Raw genomic sequence first — 16,405 nt, 5'->3', positions numbered from 1 at the left:
TACGAGGTACTACTAATGTTTTCTTACAGTTTGGAAAAACTAGAGATGGAATCATTGGGTATGTTGATACTGATTTTGCTGGAGACCTTGATAGAAGAAGATCTCTTACAGGTTATGTCTTTATAATCGGTGGTTGTGCAATCAATTGGAAAGCTACTTTACAAACTACAGCCGCTTTGTCTACCACTGAAGCTGAATACATGGCGATTATTGAGGCTTATAAAGAAGCTATTTGGTTGAAGGGACTCTTTAGTGAACTCAATGAAGTCCTTCAAATCAATATGGTATTTTGTGACAGTCAGAGTGCTATCTTCCTTACAAAAGATCAAATGTTTCATGAGAGAATAAAACACATTGATGTTCGGTATCATTTTGTTCGTGATATTATTACTCGTAGTGATATTGTTGTGAGCAAAATTAATGCTCATGAAAATCCTGCAGATATGATGACTAATTCACTTCCTATAACCAAGTTCGAGCATTACTTAGACTTGATTGGTGTTCATTGTTGAAGTTAAATCCTTAAGGGGTTTTATGGAAGAGATGGAGAAGTTGTTTGTTGAGAATTCGCGATAAAGAACTTGTTCATTGAAAATTCGTGTTAAGGTGAAGATTGTTATAATTAAGTGACCCGAATCCTTATTTAAATAAAATACAGTGATAAAATAAACTTTTATTTTATTTTAGAATAAGGTTTTTTAAACCTTATTAAACTCCATCTATTTGATATAGATTAGAATAAGGTGTTTCAATCTTACTACACTCCTATTAGAATATGATTTTATAAACCTATAAATAGACATAATCTACTTCTCTTGTAATTATTCGAATTTGACATAGTGAATTTTCTTCTCTTTTACTCGTGGTTTTTCCCGAAAGGGTTTTCACATAAAAATCTGTGTGTTTTTTATTTTTATTTCTCTTTTCTTTGCGATATATTGTCATTACCGACATTCTATTTTTACATGCTCAGATTATTCCGGAGAAGAACTGTAAAGAAATCTGTAAATGCCTTTTCCAAGGTGCATACCGATTTTTATTTGCTTGAATGGTTACAAATTTGAGCTTAATTTTCGTTATTTTTGTCGTGAGATTAATCCCCCATTATTGTTGATGAGAAAATAAAATGAGCTTTTTAAATTCTGTTAAGCAGCCATTATTTTCAAAAAAAATTAAGTTGGGACTTTTTTTTTATAATTTTGGTTTTTGTTCAAGTTTCTTTATGATACCTTAACTACCAAAAAGGATATCCCAGTAGGTTACTATTTTCCTCAATGAAATTTGCTTGTGATTCATTGTAGAGGGAGTTTGCTATGCAAGGAAAGATTACAATCTTGCAAAGCACCCGAAGATTGATGTGCCGAATTTACAGGTGATTAAGCTGATGCAAAGCTTCAAGTCCAAGGAATATGTCCACGAGACATTTGCTTGGATGCACTATTACTGGTACCTTACTAATGATGGGACTGAGTTTCTAAGAACTTACCTTAATCTTCCATCAGAAATTGTACCTGCTACTTTGAAGAAATCAACAAAACCCCCTGGTAGGCTAGGCGGCCCACCTGGTGATCGCCCTCGGTAATGCATCTTTTACTCGTCGTTGTTCCTTGGTTTGTTTCCATTTCAATTATTTTTGTTTTTTTGGTTTGTTCGTGTCGATAATAAGTGTTTTTTTTGCTTGTTTGAATTTTAGGGGTCCACCTTGCTTTGAAGGAGACCGCCCAAGGTTTGGTGACAGAGATGGTGTTGGTGTTTACATACTAAATTTGCTGGTAATTTTTCTAAAAAATATTGAAAAGAGGATAAGAAAGCTCTACATTAGAATGAAACTTGAAGACTTGAATACATTTTATTATTGAATATTCCAACACTTATATACTAGTATCCATAACTAAAAATAGAGATTAAATCTAAAAATAAGCCAAGAAATCTGGTAACTATCTCCTAAAATAAAGGAGAATTATTCAAACAAAAACAGAAAAGTGAATGAGTGGCAGCATCTTAAACATGTGGCTTAGCACTCCTCATTGTTTAGATGCTGCAAACTCCAAGTTTCTTCCTGAAGCTTTCAAACTTGCTAAGTGGCAATGGTTTGGTGAGGATATCTATAACTTGGTTTTCAGATTTACAGTAATAAAGAGATACATCACCACTTTTCAGCACTTCTCGTACAAAGAACAGTTTGATGTTAAAGTGCTTAGTCTTGCCATGAAACACTGGATTGTTAGAGATTGCAATAGCAGTTTGGTTATCAACAAAGATCTCTGTGCTTTGCTTCTGCTCTAGATTCAAATCAGTTAGGATCTTCCTTAACCAGAGAGCTTGATTTACAGTAGCAGTCGCAGCAACAAATTCTGTTTCAGCAGTGGATTGATCTACAATTTCTTACTTCTTCGAGCTCCAAGAAAACATCCCTGATCCAAGACAAAAATAATAACCAGAATTACTCTTCATGTCATCACTTGAACCACCCCAATCACTATCAAAGAAACCAATTAACTTGAACTCTTTAAGCTTCAAGAACTTAACTCTATAGTTCCAAGTTCCCTTGATGTATCTGATGACTCTCTTTGCAACCATCATGTGAGTCTCATTCGGACAATGCATGAATCTGGATAGAATGCTTATTGCATTTAGAATGTCAGGTCTGGTAGTTGTCAAATACATTAGACATCCTATCAAGCTTCTGAATTCAGCTTCATCAACTTTGGCAGCTCCATCCTCTTTGACCAGTTTCTCCTTTTGATTCATAGGAGTACTCATTGCCTTGCAATCTTCCATCTGAAACTTTTTAAGTATTTCTTTTGCATACTTCTTTTGACAAATGAACACTTCATATTGACTTTGCTTAATTTTCATTCCAAGAAAGAAAGTCATTAAGCCAAGGTCTGTCATATCAAAGATCTTCATCTCCAACTTGAACTGATCAATCTGATCAAGATTACTCCCAGCAACTAACAAATCATCTACATAAAGAGAGATGACTAAAATGTTTGTACCTTCATGTTTGACATATAGAGTGAGCTCAGACTGACTTTTTTTAAACCCGAGACCAACCAAATGATCATCAATTCTACTGTAGCAGGCTCGTGGAGCTTGTTTTAAGCCATACAATGCCTTTTTCAGCAAGTACACTTTGTCTTCATTTCCTTTGTCCACAAAGCCTTCAGGTTGTTCAACAAAAATTTCTTCTTGTAAAAATCCATTGAAGAATACTGATTTGATGTCCAACTGAAACACTTTCCAGTTTTTTTGAGCAGCAAGAGCGAGAAGCAATCTGATTGTGTCAATCCTAGCAACTGGTGCAAACGTGTTTGAATAATCAACTCCAAACAATTGAGCATATCTTTTTTACTACTAACCTTGCTTTGAACTTATTGACTGAGCCATCAGGATTTAGCTTAGTCCTGAACACCCATCTCACTCCAATTATTTTTCTGTCAAGTGGTCTATCAACCAGCTCCCAAGTTCTATTTTTTTCAATCATTGAGAGCTCCTCCTTCATTGCAACCATCCAATGTCGACTGTTTTTTGCATCATGGTACTTCAGGCTCACAAATAGCCATATTACATCTCTGGTATATATCAGAGAGCAGCCTTGTACCTCTAATAGGTGTATCATCTGTTAGCGCGTCCTGCCATTCCTCATCTTCAAGTTCCTCTAGCATGCTGGCAATGGTCAAGTGTTTGTCACACTTGAAGTCTGATTTGCCGTTTTTGAGTCTTCCCAACTCCACTGCTCATCTTTCACAAAGTGAACATCTCTGCTCACAATAATGCAACTAGTTTGTGGTTGAAACACTCTATAAGCCTTGGAGACAGTACTATAGCCAATAAAAATGCCAGCTGCTACCTTCTTGTCAAGCTTATCATGCTTGATCTGTGTAATGTAAGTGAAACACAGTCAGCCAAACACTTTAAGAAATTTTAAAGATGGTTTATATCCATACCAAGCTTCAAATGGCGTCTGATCTTTCATAGCCTTTGTTGGAATCCGATTTTGCAAAAACACAGTAGTGTTTGCTGCTTCTGCCTAAAAACTCTTTGGAAGATTCTTCTCGTTAAGCATGCAACGAGTCATCTCTATTATGAATCTATTTCTCCTCTCACTGACTCCATTTTGTTGTGGAGTGTACAATGCTGTTAATTGATGCTTGATTCCAGATTCTTCGTAAAATCGATTAAAAGTTTCTGAAGTATACTCCTTGCCATTATCAGATCTTAAAATCTGAATTATGCAACCACTTTCATTTTCTACCCTGGCCTTGAATTTCCAAAATACACCAGCAACTTCTGATTTTTTATTCAAAAAGAAAATCCAACACATTCTTGTTAGATAATCAATAAAGGCTATATAATAGACGTTACCATTTAATGATGACGTTCTTTGAGGCACGCAAAGATTAGTATGAACAAGTTACAACTTCTTCGAAGCTCTCCAGGTTTGCTTAGGAAATGTTTGCCTATGTTGTTTCTCAAATTTGCATGCTCAACAGTAGAACAGATCACCTTTAAGATCAATAAGCCCTTCCACCAGCTTTTTTGACTGCATTTGAAGTAGCCCTCGATGATGAAAATGCCCGAGTCTTTTGTGCCAAATTTCAGTGACACTTACTTTGGATTTAAAGACCATTTGCTCCTCCTCTATTGGATTGAGAGTAAAACTTTTTCCCTTCATTTCGACTTTGAACAAATCTCTGCCATTAGCATCCCTGATTAAGCACCGTTTATTTTCAAACAGCACTTTATAGCCTTTTTCCAACAATTGACCAACACTCAAAAGATTTTGATCAATCTTTGGCACAAAAAGAACATCTGTAATAGTTTTTGTACCTTCATAGCTTGTGATAGCTACAGTGCATTTTCCTTTCACTGCCAAGTGTTCACCATTGCCAATCTCACCCTTTTAATTTCGGTAGTTCTCAATTTCTCGAATAATTCCTTGTCATATGTCATGTGGTTAGTGCAACCACTGTCAATCAACCAACTCTCACTTGATTCTCTACTTGAGAAACAAGTGACCACGAACAATCAATCAAACTCTTCTTGGTCAGCAACTTGAGCATCTGCCTCTTGTACCTGATCTTTTTTTTTTTTGCAAATCACTGCTTCATGTCCAAGTTGGTAGCATTTGGAACATTTGGTGTTAGGTCTTCTCCAACATTTGAATGGTGAATGGCCTTTCTGTCCATAGTGTTGGCAGGGTGGATAAAATTTCTTTGAGTCTCTTCCTTTGCCCTTTTGGTAATTGCTGAATGAATTCTCTCCATTTGCAGGCTGGTTCTTCAAGTTCTTCTTCTTTTTATACATGTTGTTATCTTGATGCTTTGTAATACCCCCTACCCGTATTCATCGCCGAAATAGGGTATGAGACATTACCAGATTTAGCAAATAAATTTTTCGTATTACGAGTTAAATACTATTCATTTATCGAAACATGTCATGACGTCCCTTAGATGAGCCTCCGAAGCCCAAAACATACATCGGGACCAAACTGAGATTAAATCGAAACCATAAGAAATTTTTCTCAAAATCCCAAAGTTTTTTTTTGAACTCAATATAACCCCTTTATAAATATCTAATCTTCCCTGCAATTTTAAACCGAGACCAATCCAACACAACCAATCCATTTCAACATATTTTCAAGATAGATTTAACGTATTCATAAGATAACCTCATCACATACCTATAACACCCCTTACCCGTATTCGACACCAAAATAGGGTACGAGGCATTACCGGAGTTTACTAATTAATTTTCAGACATTTCATTTTTATCTAGCATTCATATTTATAACCAATCAAAATCAATACATTAATGAGCTAACGTTAACCAATTTAACTTATACATGCCATTATAACCGGAATCAAATCATCCAAAATTACCGATAGAACCAATGGATACTGTGATATATCTCCAACAAGCTTCCAACTCAATTTAGCTTAGATAATCACTAAATGTATCAAATAATTATACATATTACCAATAATAACTTAATTCCAATAATAATACACACATATATAATTTTCATTACCAAATAGCATTCACTTCAATTAAAATTATTACGAATATAGCTCATTCGAGCTTACTGGACTAAATTGCGTAAATACCAAAATTCAGGGATATTTTGGAAGTTTTCTATTTTTCTCAAATTTTCACCCAATCTTGATCTAAATTAATATTTCATTCCATTTACTAATTTAAATAATAAAACAATTCATTTCATGCAATTTGGTCACTTTTTGACATTTTTACAAATTTACCCTTAAAGTTTTACTTTTATTCAATTTAGTCCCTGAGTCTAAAACGTGCAAGTTGTCCATGCTAACTGAATATTCATATATATATTTTCCTCCTCCTCCTCCTCTTCTCCATTCCACATCCTTAATTTATAATACATGCTTATAAGTAACATTATCTATGATTTCACAATTTACTTGTAAATTTATTCAAAGCTGTCCATTTGAGTCATAGCCACTAAATTATTTTTATCTTGAGCTACAGAACTCAAAATTAGGATCTGCTAATTTTACCTGAAACTAGACTCACATACCTTCTTACCGTAAAATTTTCAGAATTTTTGGTTCAGCCAATAAGTACAGTTTATTCTTTAAAGTGACCTTTGTTCTGCTGTCTGACAATTCCGACCCTTCTTCACTAAAAATTAATTATCTCTTTGTTCAGAATTTGGATGATGTCCCAATTTGTTTCTATAGAAAATAGACTCATTAAGGATTTTAAACATATAAATTTTAACCCATAACTGTTTTTTTACAATTTTTAATGATTTTTCCAAGTCAGAACAGGGGAACCCGAATTCATTCTGACCTTGTCTCACAAAATTTATTACATCTCATAATTTACAATTCCATTACTTACACCATTTCTTTTATGAAAAACTAGACTCAATAAGCTTTAATCCCATATTTTATTCATACTATATTTCCATTTTCATAATTTATGGTGATTTTTCAAAGTGAGCCCACTGTTACTGTCCAAAACCATTTTAGTGCAAGATGTTTATTACCATGTTTATAACACCCTTATTTTCTTTCTCTACACTATTTCTCATCACTTTCTCTTATTTTCTCTTCACTAACATATCAAGAAAATAGGACCATATATACAAAACTTTACATTAACATCATTTCCATGCTTTTTCAATAATATCAAACTTAAAATATATTAAAATCTTGATGTACTTACCTTTTCATATTGATTTCAATCTTTAACTTGATTTTCTCTCTCCTCCAGCTTCTATTTCTTGAATCTAACTTGATATTCTAGCTCCCCATAGTCTCCTTGTTATCTTTCTCTCTTGATGGATATGGAAATTCTTTTGATTTCTAGATAAAAATGATGAATTTTTGGTGGAAGGACTAAATTGTAAAGAATGTAAAACTTTCTTTCTTCTCTTCTCTTCTAACGTGAATTGCATGGAAAAGATGGTGGGTTTGATCCTTCTCATCTTTCTTTCCACATATATATATATACTAAATATTAAAATAATAAAATAATAACATGTCATTTAAAAATCAAATCAAAATATTAATAAACTAATATTTATTTATTTAATTAATCTAAAATATCTCCAACATCATCATTATCTTCTAGATTTCTCTCTCTTCTAATAGACTATTTTGCCCTTCATGATCTTTTAAAATTCCATCTTGAGTCATCACATAATTTGGTAAAATTGTGATTTAGTCCCTCAAACTTATTCACCCTTTTCAATTTGGTCCTAATCCATCCATTTTTCTTAGTTTCTAGATCATTCCACCCTTAAAATATTTACACCATTGGTCCTTCAACTTTTTATATTTACACTTTAACCCCTTAATTTTTGAGTATTTACTCTTGGGCAACAAAACTTTTCTCACTTTTACGATTTAATCCTTTCTTGAACTAATATGTCATAATATACGACCCAATGTTGACATAACTCCAAAATTTCCCTTTTTTGACGCTTTATTTTCTTATTTTATTATATCAAAGATAATATCTTACTGTTTAAATTTTTTATGGTATTACAATACCAAAACTAAAATTTGTTAGCCATACCAATGGCTAACCATACATTCATTTCACATTAACATTTACTTTATTAGCTTATACATGCCATTGATTTCCAAAATAAAGTTTCTTTATATACCGAGATCTTGAGGTTGATAGTGTGATACGTCTCTGACCGAATCCGACCTCCGAGCTCTTAACACTACAAAATAGGGGAAAAAGAAACAGGGTAAGCACTTTGTGCTTAGTAAGCTCATGTAACAAGAATTATACTTACCTAATATTTTCAATATAATGCAATAAACATTCATACATCCATTCAATGCATTATTCCCTTAACATGCACAAACTCAACATTCAAGTTAGTTCAATAATTTCCATGTACCAATAATATATATACCATGATTGATGAGCTCATCAATTCCATGATTTTCATTCCCTTGTTATTTTTTCATATTTATCCCGTTGAATTTCTCGGAATTTCGATGGATTTTCAGAGGTACACTTTAGTGTACAAATCCGGGTCCGTCAATTCATATTCATGTGCGCACATTTCCATTTCAGAGAGTACACTCCCGTGAACCTTATCCTTACAGTGGGATTACCAGTCTAGGCTAAATCCCCTGTAATATAAACTTATAGAGTATTTTCGGGATTACCAGTCCAGGCTATATCCCCTGCAATGACAATTACTCTAATGAGCTTGGATTTGAATTACCAGTCCAGGCTAAATTCAGACCCTAATTCGAATTACCCGTCCAGGCTAAATCCATTTTCCACATATTCTTCGGGAGGGCTATATCAGAATAGGATCACCCCTCCGGGCTAGATCCTTTTTACAGTCAATTCATTTTTAGAGATTCATCGAATTTTCCTTCTATTCAACCGAGATTTCTTCCTATTTTTTATCAAATATATCAATGTTTCATTAATTTTCATATAATGAACATTCAAATCATATTCAGATTAATAACAAACATTTCAAGCATTTAAGAATATAATTCAAGTTACACGAACTTACCTCGATACTTGTTCGTAAACAAAAATCTACTAATCCTGAACTTTTTCTTTTCCTCGATCTAGCTTCGTATTTGAATTTTATGGATCTAAATAAATAAATTTAATCATTAATCTACTACATTTCATGTTCATATGTAACATTCTCTATAATTCCATTATTATTTATAGTGCATTCAAAGCTGTCTCACTGAGTCATAGTCACTAAATTATTTATATCTTGAGCTACGGAACTCCAAATTAAGATCCGCTAATTTTCCTAGAAACTAGACTCACATATCTTCTTACCATAAAATTTTACGAATTTTTTTAGCCAATAAGTATAGTTTATTCTTTAAAGTTTCCCCTATTTCACTGTTCAACAGTTCCAACCCCTCTTCACTAAAAATTAATTATCTCATTGTACAGAGTTCAGATGATGTTCTCATTTGTTTCTTTTGAAAATAGACTCATTGAGGATTTTAAACATATAAATTTAACCCCCTAATTATTTTTCTCCAATTTTTGATGATTTTCAAAATTCAGAACAGGGGAACCCGAATTCATTCTGACCTTGTCTCACAAAATCTATTATATCTCATGATTTACAATTCCATTGCTTACATTGTTTCTTTTATAAGAAACTAGACTCAATAAGCTTTAATTTCATATTTTATTCATCCTCTAATTTTATTTATATAATTTTTGGTGATTTTTAAGAGTTAGACTACTGCTGTTGTCCAAAACTGTTTTAGTGCATGATGTTAATTACCATTTTTCCTCTAAGCTTTCAATAGATGATAATTTCATCCCTACTCAATTAACCTCTCAATTGAGCTGATTTTTCTCAATTAACACTTTATTCTATCACTTTAAACTACTTTATAACCTTTGGAAATCATAATTTTAGCACTAGACTTTGATTCCAAACTTTTTCACAATTAGGTCCTACAAATCAATTTCTATTGAAATTACCTAATAAAATCATCTCATAAACAAATTAAAGCTTCAATTTCAAGCTATTTTATCATAAAATTACAGCACTCAACCATGGTGACTTTCAATTTTATTCATGAAATCGAAAACTAATGAATTTAGTAATAGGACCTAGTTGTAAAAGACTTAGAAACATAAAAATTACAAGAAAAAGGTAAGGATTAACTCACTTGGTGCAAAAATTATGAAAAGCCAGCTTGAATAAACCCTTAGGACGTTTTTGGCTGATGAGAATGCAGAAAAATAAAGAGAATTCTAGATATTCCAATTTGGTCCCATTTTTATGTTAGTAAAATTTGTTATTTTCCCATTTTACCCTTATTTCACCAATTCTCATGATTTTTCTCAGCTTATGCCGCCCAAAATATCTCCTTTTGGGCTTATTTACAATTTATGTCCCTCCTCATTTAACAATTGAGCTATTTAATCCTTCTTGTAACTTTTACACCTTTTTCAATTTAGTTCTTTTCACTTAATTGACTACCCAAGCATTAAAATTTTCTAACGAAATTTTAATACCATATTACTAACATTTCATAAATATTTATAAAAATATTTTTGACTCGGTTTTACGAGATCGAGATCTCGATACCTTGTTTTTACCCAATTTCTTCAATAATTTCATTTTCTAACTAACCACTAAATCGGTAAAATTTTTCTATCTATATTTTCATAGGATTTTCATATCATATCAATATTCATGCAAAAATATTAAAATAAATTTATTTTTAAATCAGATTTGTGGCTACGAAACCACTATTCCGATAACATTGAATTTAGGTCATTACATGCTTGGCAGGTAAGACACCTTCTACCACTCCCTCTTTTCTCATGGCCCTTCTTTGCTCTTGTTCTTGCAAAGCATTTAAGAACTCTGCAAGAGAGATCTTCGATAGGTCCTTTGTGTTTTCCAGAGTGGTTATAGTGGCTTCAAACTTCTCTGGAACAGTTACAAGTAGCTTTTCCACTATTCTCGAGTCACTCAACTCGGATCCAAGCAACCTCACCTTGTTGGCAATACTAAAAAGTCTGTTAGAGTACTCTTTTACTGATTCTAACTTCTTCATTTTCTGTAATTCGAAGTCAATGATCAGATTCAGCATTTGCATTCTACGAATCCTCTCATCTCGTGCATACTCTGCCTTGAGGTAATCCCAGATTGCTTTTGCTGACTTCAAAGACATTATTCATGTAAATATCATATGAGACACGGCTGCAAACAGGAAAGCTTTTGCCTTTGACTTCCTCGTCTTCTTTTCCTTCTGCGTTTTAATCTATGCCACCGTAAGATTTGCTAGAAGTGATAGAATATCGAAGTCCTCTTCTACAGCTTCCCAAAGATCCAAAGCTTCCAGGTAAGTCTCCATGCACACTGCCCACATCTGGTAATTGTCTCCATCGAAGATTGGTGGTGCCATGGCTGAAAAACTTGACTCTCATTCCATTAAATCACTCGAATAATCTCACAGATCCCTCAAGAAAAAAGCTCTAATACCAATTTGTTGGTGTTTACACGCTAAATTTGCTGGTAATTTTTCTACAAAATATTGAAGAGAGGAGAAGAAAGCTCAAAATTAGAATGAAACTTGAAGACTTGAATACACTTTATTATTGAATACTCCAACACTTATATACTAGTATCCATAACTAAAAATAGAGATTAAATCTAAAAATAAGCCAAGAAATCTGGTAACTATCTCCTAAAATCAAGGAGAATTATTCAAACAAAAACAGAAAAGTGAATGAGTGGCAGCAGCTTAAACATGTGGCTTAACAGATGGGTACCGCGGAGGTCTTCGTGGTGGTGACTTTGGTGGTGACAAGGGAGGTGCCGCGGCAGATTTCCAGCCATCCTTCATGGTAATTTCACACGAATGCTGACTAAATGTATTATACTCAATTTTTTTACTGTAGTCGTAGATTTTATGGTATCGAGAATTTATATGATCAGCTTGATGTTTACTTGCAGATTTAGTTAAATTTTAAATCTAGGCAATCGAAGTATTCATGATTATATGATAATAAGACATCATTGCGTAGTTTTAAGCTGCATCTTGATTCATGTTGTTAATTTTGATACATGCTGAAACTCTTTGCTTGATCTGACTTCTTTATATGGGTGAGGGGTTTAGACTGATTTAGCATACTAGGTAGTAACCCAGGTTAATATGTAGGCCATTTTTTTCTTACTTTCAGTAAGGGTTAAGCATTAAGACATGTCGGCTGAGTCGTATAGTTAGACATTACATTTACATATTGGTTTTCCTTACTCAGAGACCTACTCTATTCGGTGTTGTAATGTCGAACTTCTAATGTTTGGTTTTGAATAAAGTTCAACCTTTCACTTACATGCGTTTATTATTTGTTTTTCTCAACTGTGTAGGGTTCTTCTGGTGGAAGACCCTCTTTCGGTCGTGGTGGCAGAGGCTATAGTGCAGCTCCATCTGGTTCAGGTTTTGCTTGAAGACAATATGTCTTTTGGGTTGCTTGTTTTAAAGCATAGTATTCAAAATCTTAGAATTCTGATTTAATGCCTTAGCTTTGTATAATATTATGCTTGTTATGAGATCACAATGTGTAGTTTTGTCTCGGCCAACAAAGTACTATTATTACCCCTAATATAGAACTAAATTTATGGTGGCCGAAGGTTTTTCTTTGAAGTCCAATTTTGTATTTCACACCTTTTTGAAAATTGGGTAGTTAATATTTTTAACTTAATTCGTTAGAATTTGATTATTGTATTTTATGAAAATTGAAAAGTTAATTCATATACAGATAATTAGTAAAAATTAGTTGTTCACGTTCGAGTTCACTGAAAGTGTTCACTGACAATACTAACAGCAATTTCAATACAATGCATCCACAGTAAAATACTAAAATTTCACATTACACTTTTCACTTCAATATTGAAAAAAATTAAATTACTTTTTGAGATTTGAACTTCACAACTACTCTTATATTGGGGTCACATTTAAGTCCGATATGAGAAGTTTAGAAATTAATTTGGATAAAAAAAATTTAAGTCTCAATGTAAGAACAAATGTTTAGTTCAAGCATCAATATGAGAATAATTACCTAATTTAAAGATTAACTTGGATCATAAAAAAATTCATACCTTAAAATGAGAGTTGTTAAGTTCAGGCCCTAAAAAAAAAAAACTGGGCTAATAGTGTAATCTTACAGTGATCCAAGGGAAATCTGTGGTTGCACTAGCCATTGCCCTGGTGGGAAGCAGAACGGCTAAGACGAGGACGCGTGTCTTAAAAATCCGAAATCCCGACATTTGGCTAGAGAAATTAACGAGAACTGGAGGTCACTTATTTTGAAGACCTCGATTCGATTGGCTGTCCGTTTCCCTACATACCGGCAATTCCTACTACTCCTTTCTCCCTCTTACTTCTGTCCACCCGTCAACAACTTCCACTTTCTCATATTTTGCACTTCCTCAACCTAATTTACCAAAATACCAAACTCTTATTGTTCTATTTCTGAACCTAACCGATTTGCAATCTATGCAAGATTCTGGGTAATGATTTGATGAAAAAAAATTCGGTGTTACTCGTTTCGGCGTTTTATTTATTGATTTGCGATTTATGTAAAATTTGGGTTAAATTATGTGGGAATATTTTTTAATATTACAGTTTTTATTAATTGATTTGAATTTGAACGTACAAATCAAGATTGCAAATCTCCAATAATGTAGAATTAATAATGGAAATGATAAATTAGAATCTCAATTGTTAACGGAAATTTGAACTGAAAATTGTCAATTAATGCAAAACAGTTTCCTTTAACGAAGGTGTAATGAACTTAACACTTAAATGATTAAAATGACAACTTTCTAATAACAATGACCAAATTACAAATTTCTTAAGTCACGGTTATTTACCCTATTCCATAAGTGAATAGGGATCTAGTGGCATCTTTGTAATTTGAAGAAGAAACATGGGTTATTTATTTATTTATTTATTTAACCGGTCTACTATTAGCATGAACCTGAGTGTCATAAATTCCCACGACAAATCACCCAAAAAGAAATTGTGGTCTCAGTGCATTTAACCTCCCCTCTAAACCGACCCCCCCCATCGGTCCTTGGAAACATTGGAGGCCCATCCTCTTCTTTTTCGTTGTCCTCTGTATTTATTTGTCAGCTTGTTTTAAGGTTCTAGACTTGGTAGCTATCCGGTAATCAAGTCTAGCTTCTTATAGTTGTTTTTTGTTTCCATGGCGGTTGGCTTATCCGCCGCCGTAACTCCTAAACCCTTCCGCTCATTTCCGCTGCTGAAGCCTGCGCCAATTTTCCATCCTTTACTGCACCTCCCAAAAACAACAACCTACGCAGCTCGAAGAAAGAAAAGCTTTGCTGTTTGTTTCGTGGTGGATGAAGAACAGAAGCAGAGCGCTCCTACCCAGATCGTGGAACAAGGATTCGAGGATGCTAGAGATCGTCAGATCTTAATACCGTCGCGTCTGTCGGAGAAATTAGCTAGAAAGAGATCCGAAAGGTTTACTTACCTCGTTGCCGCTGTCATGTCTAGCTTTGGGATTACATCCATGTCTGTTATGGCCGTTTATTACAGGTTTTGGTGGCAAATGGAGGTTTGTTCCTCTCTTTTCACCTTTTTTTTTTTTTTGATAGTATGTCCAATATCTGAATTTTTCTTTCCTTTGAAGGGAGGAGAGGTGCCTCTTTCTGAAATGTTCGGCACATTTACTTTAGCAGTCGGTGCCGCTGTAAGTTGGATATTGTTCATCAAATTGTGTGCATATATAATTGCATTTGAAAGTTGATTTGAGTGTTGAATCGGAAACTGGGTTATTTATTATTTTCAGGTGGGCATGGAGTTTTGGGCTAGATGGGCTCACAGAGCTCTCTGGCACGCATCGTTATGGCATATGCACGAGGTATTATATACTTCATCTTCTCTTATTTTCCTTATTTTCCCATTTCATCTGTTTAACTGCCTAAGGCTTAATAAAGTATTGAACTGTTGAACATACAAATGGGTAAAAAGAATAAATTTATCATGAATATATGATAAAATTGCAGTCACACCATCGACCCAGAGAAGGACCGTTCGAGCTAAACGATGTGTTCGCCATAACCAACGCCGTCCCAGCAATTGCTCTTCTCTCGTATGGTTTCTTCAACAAAGGCCTTGTACCTGGTCTATGTTTCGGTGCTGTAAGTTTCTTTTCTGCTGCATTTTCCCTTATGGAGGAAAAAAAAAGATGTAGTCTGCTTGATTTTTCTAATAAATTCCGTATGGATGAAATGAGAGGGCAGGGGCTTGGTATAACGATGTTTGGAATGGCTTATATGTTCGTCCACGATGGTCTCGTCCATAAGAGATTCCCCGTAGGCCCTATCGCCAACGTGCCTTACTTCAGGAAGGTTGCTGCGGCTCACCAGGTTAATACTATACACTTTTGCACATTTATTTGTACAACACTTTTTTAATATTTTTACATTTTCTATTCACACTTTTTTGTCTGATTGCCAGATCTATTTTACACCATAGGAGACATGCTATAGAAAATAAATTTCTTATTTGTCTTTTAATTGTTTTGTTTGATGAATGGTGTTTTTTTTCTTTTTTAAAATGCAGCTCCATCATTCAGAAAAATTCAATGGTGTTCCATATGGGCTGTTTCTAGGGCCGAAGGTGATCGATCATCTTAAACATCCATTGCCAAACTTGTATTAATTTAGTTTATTGGTTTTGATTTGTTTTTGTGGGTGTAGGAAGTGGAGGATGTGGGAGGACATGAAGAATTGGAGAAAGAAATCAACAGGAGAATCAAATCAAGCAAAGGTTCCTGAATATATAATACGATTAATTTAACTGTTTTCAAGGAACCCCCATTTTTTGAGAAACGATATTGTCAAATATCATAAACCTGAAATGATTCTATGTTGATCACTGTATTATTTTTCTCCCCTTTAAAAAGAAAACAAGAAGATTAAAGAACACCTTCAAAGTTCAATACTAATGCATACTGCTTAAGGGAGTAGCAGTAGTGAATCTCATAGGCTATGGATTAGATTTCTGGGAATTTTTGTTGTTATTGTTGTAAGAAAAATCTCTTATTAAACCAGACAAGACTATACAAATAGATGTGGAACGTGATATTTTACTTATGAGACCTGTCTAATTTCTATGGGGTTTTATATGATTTTAACCGGTATTTATTTACAAGTATAGTTTTTGTTTTTTATGAGTATAAATTACACTGATAACTGCGTAAAAAATAAGTGAAAGAATTCATCAATGGCTATGAATCCTTGTACTGACAGTAAGGAAATCTATGCACTACCGTATATAAAAGACAAAGTATGCAATCCCACTGGTGATATCACACCAAACGACAAGAATACGTGAGGATTCAACTCCAACTC

General features: G+C 33.8%; 1 protein-coding gene and 1 non-coding gene across 2 annotated transcripts; both read left to right on the top strand.

Moving 5' to 3' along the window:
* The first annotated feature begins 11,816 nt into the window (after window positions 1–11,816).
* On the top strand, window positions 11,817–12,642 carry LOC105800134 (uncharacterized). Its single transcript, XR_008189107.1, has 2 exons — window positions 11,817–11,865; window positions 12,389–12,642. It is a non-coding gene; the product is annotated as an uncharacterized LOC105800134 (transcript).
* Window positions 12,643–14,036: 1,394 nt separating this feature from the next.
* Window positions 14,037–16,147, top strand: LOC105800132 (beta-carotene hydroxylase 2, chloroplastic). The gene is made up of 7 exons (XM_012631063.2): window positions 14,037–14,604; window positions 14,680–14,739; window positions 14,839–14,910; window positions 15,056–15,190; window positions 15,293–15,418; window positions 15,615–15,671; window positions 15,752–16,147. The coding sequence occupies exons 1-7, from the start codon at window positions 14,230–14,232 to the stop codon at window positions 15,827–15,829; spliced, it is 903 nt and encodes a 300-aa protein (XP_012486517.1). The 5' UTR covers window positions 14,037–14,229; the 3' UTR covers window positions 15,830–16,147.
* Window positions 16,148–16,405: the final 258 nt, after the last annotated feature.

The sequence above is a fragment of the Gossypium raimondii genome, chromosome 9, assembly GCF_025698545.1.
Source record: "Gossypium raimondii isolate GPD5lz chromosome 9, ASM2569854v1, whole genome shotgun sequence".
Taxonomy (NCBI): domain Eukaryota; kingdom Viridiplantae; phylum Streptophyta; class Magnoliopsida; order Malvales; family Malvaceae; genus Gossypium; species Gossypium raimondii.
This window is presented reverse-complemented; position numbering and strand designations above follow the sequence as displayed.

Coding starts and splice junctions, on each gene's coding strand:
- LOC105800132 (XM_012631063.2), top strand. CDS start 14,230: ATGGCGGTTGGCTTATCCGCCGCCGTAACTCCTAAACCCTTCCGCTCA. Junction 15,191..15,292: donor CTGGTCTATGTTTCGGTGCT/GTAAGTTTCTTT, acceptor ATGAGAGGGCAG/GGGCTTGGTATAACGATGTT. Junction 15,672..15,751: donor GGCTGTTTCTAGGGCCGAAG/GTGATCGATCAT, acceptor TTGTGGGTGTAG/GAAGTGGAGGATGTGGGAGG.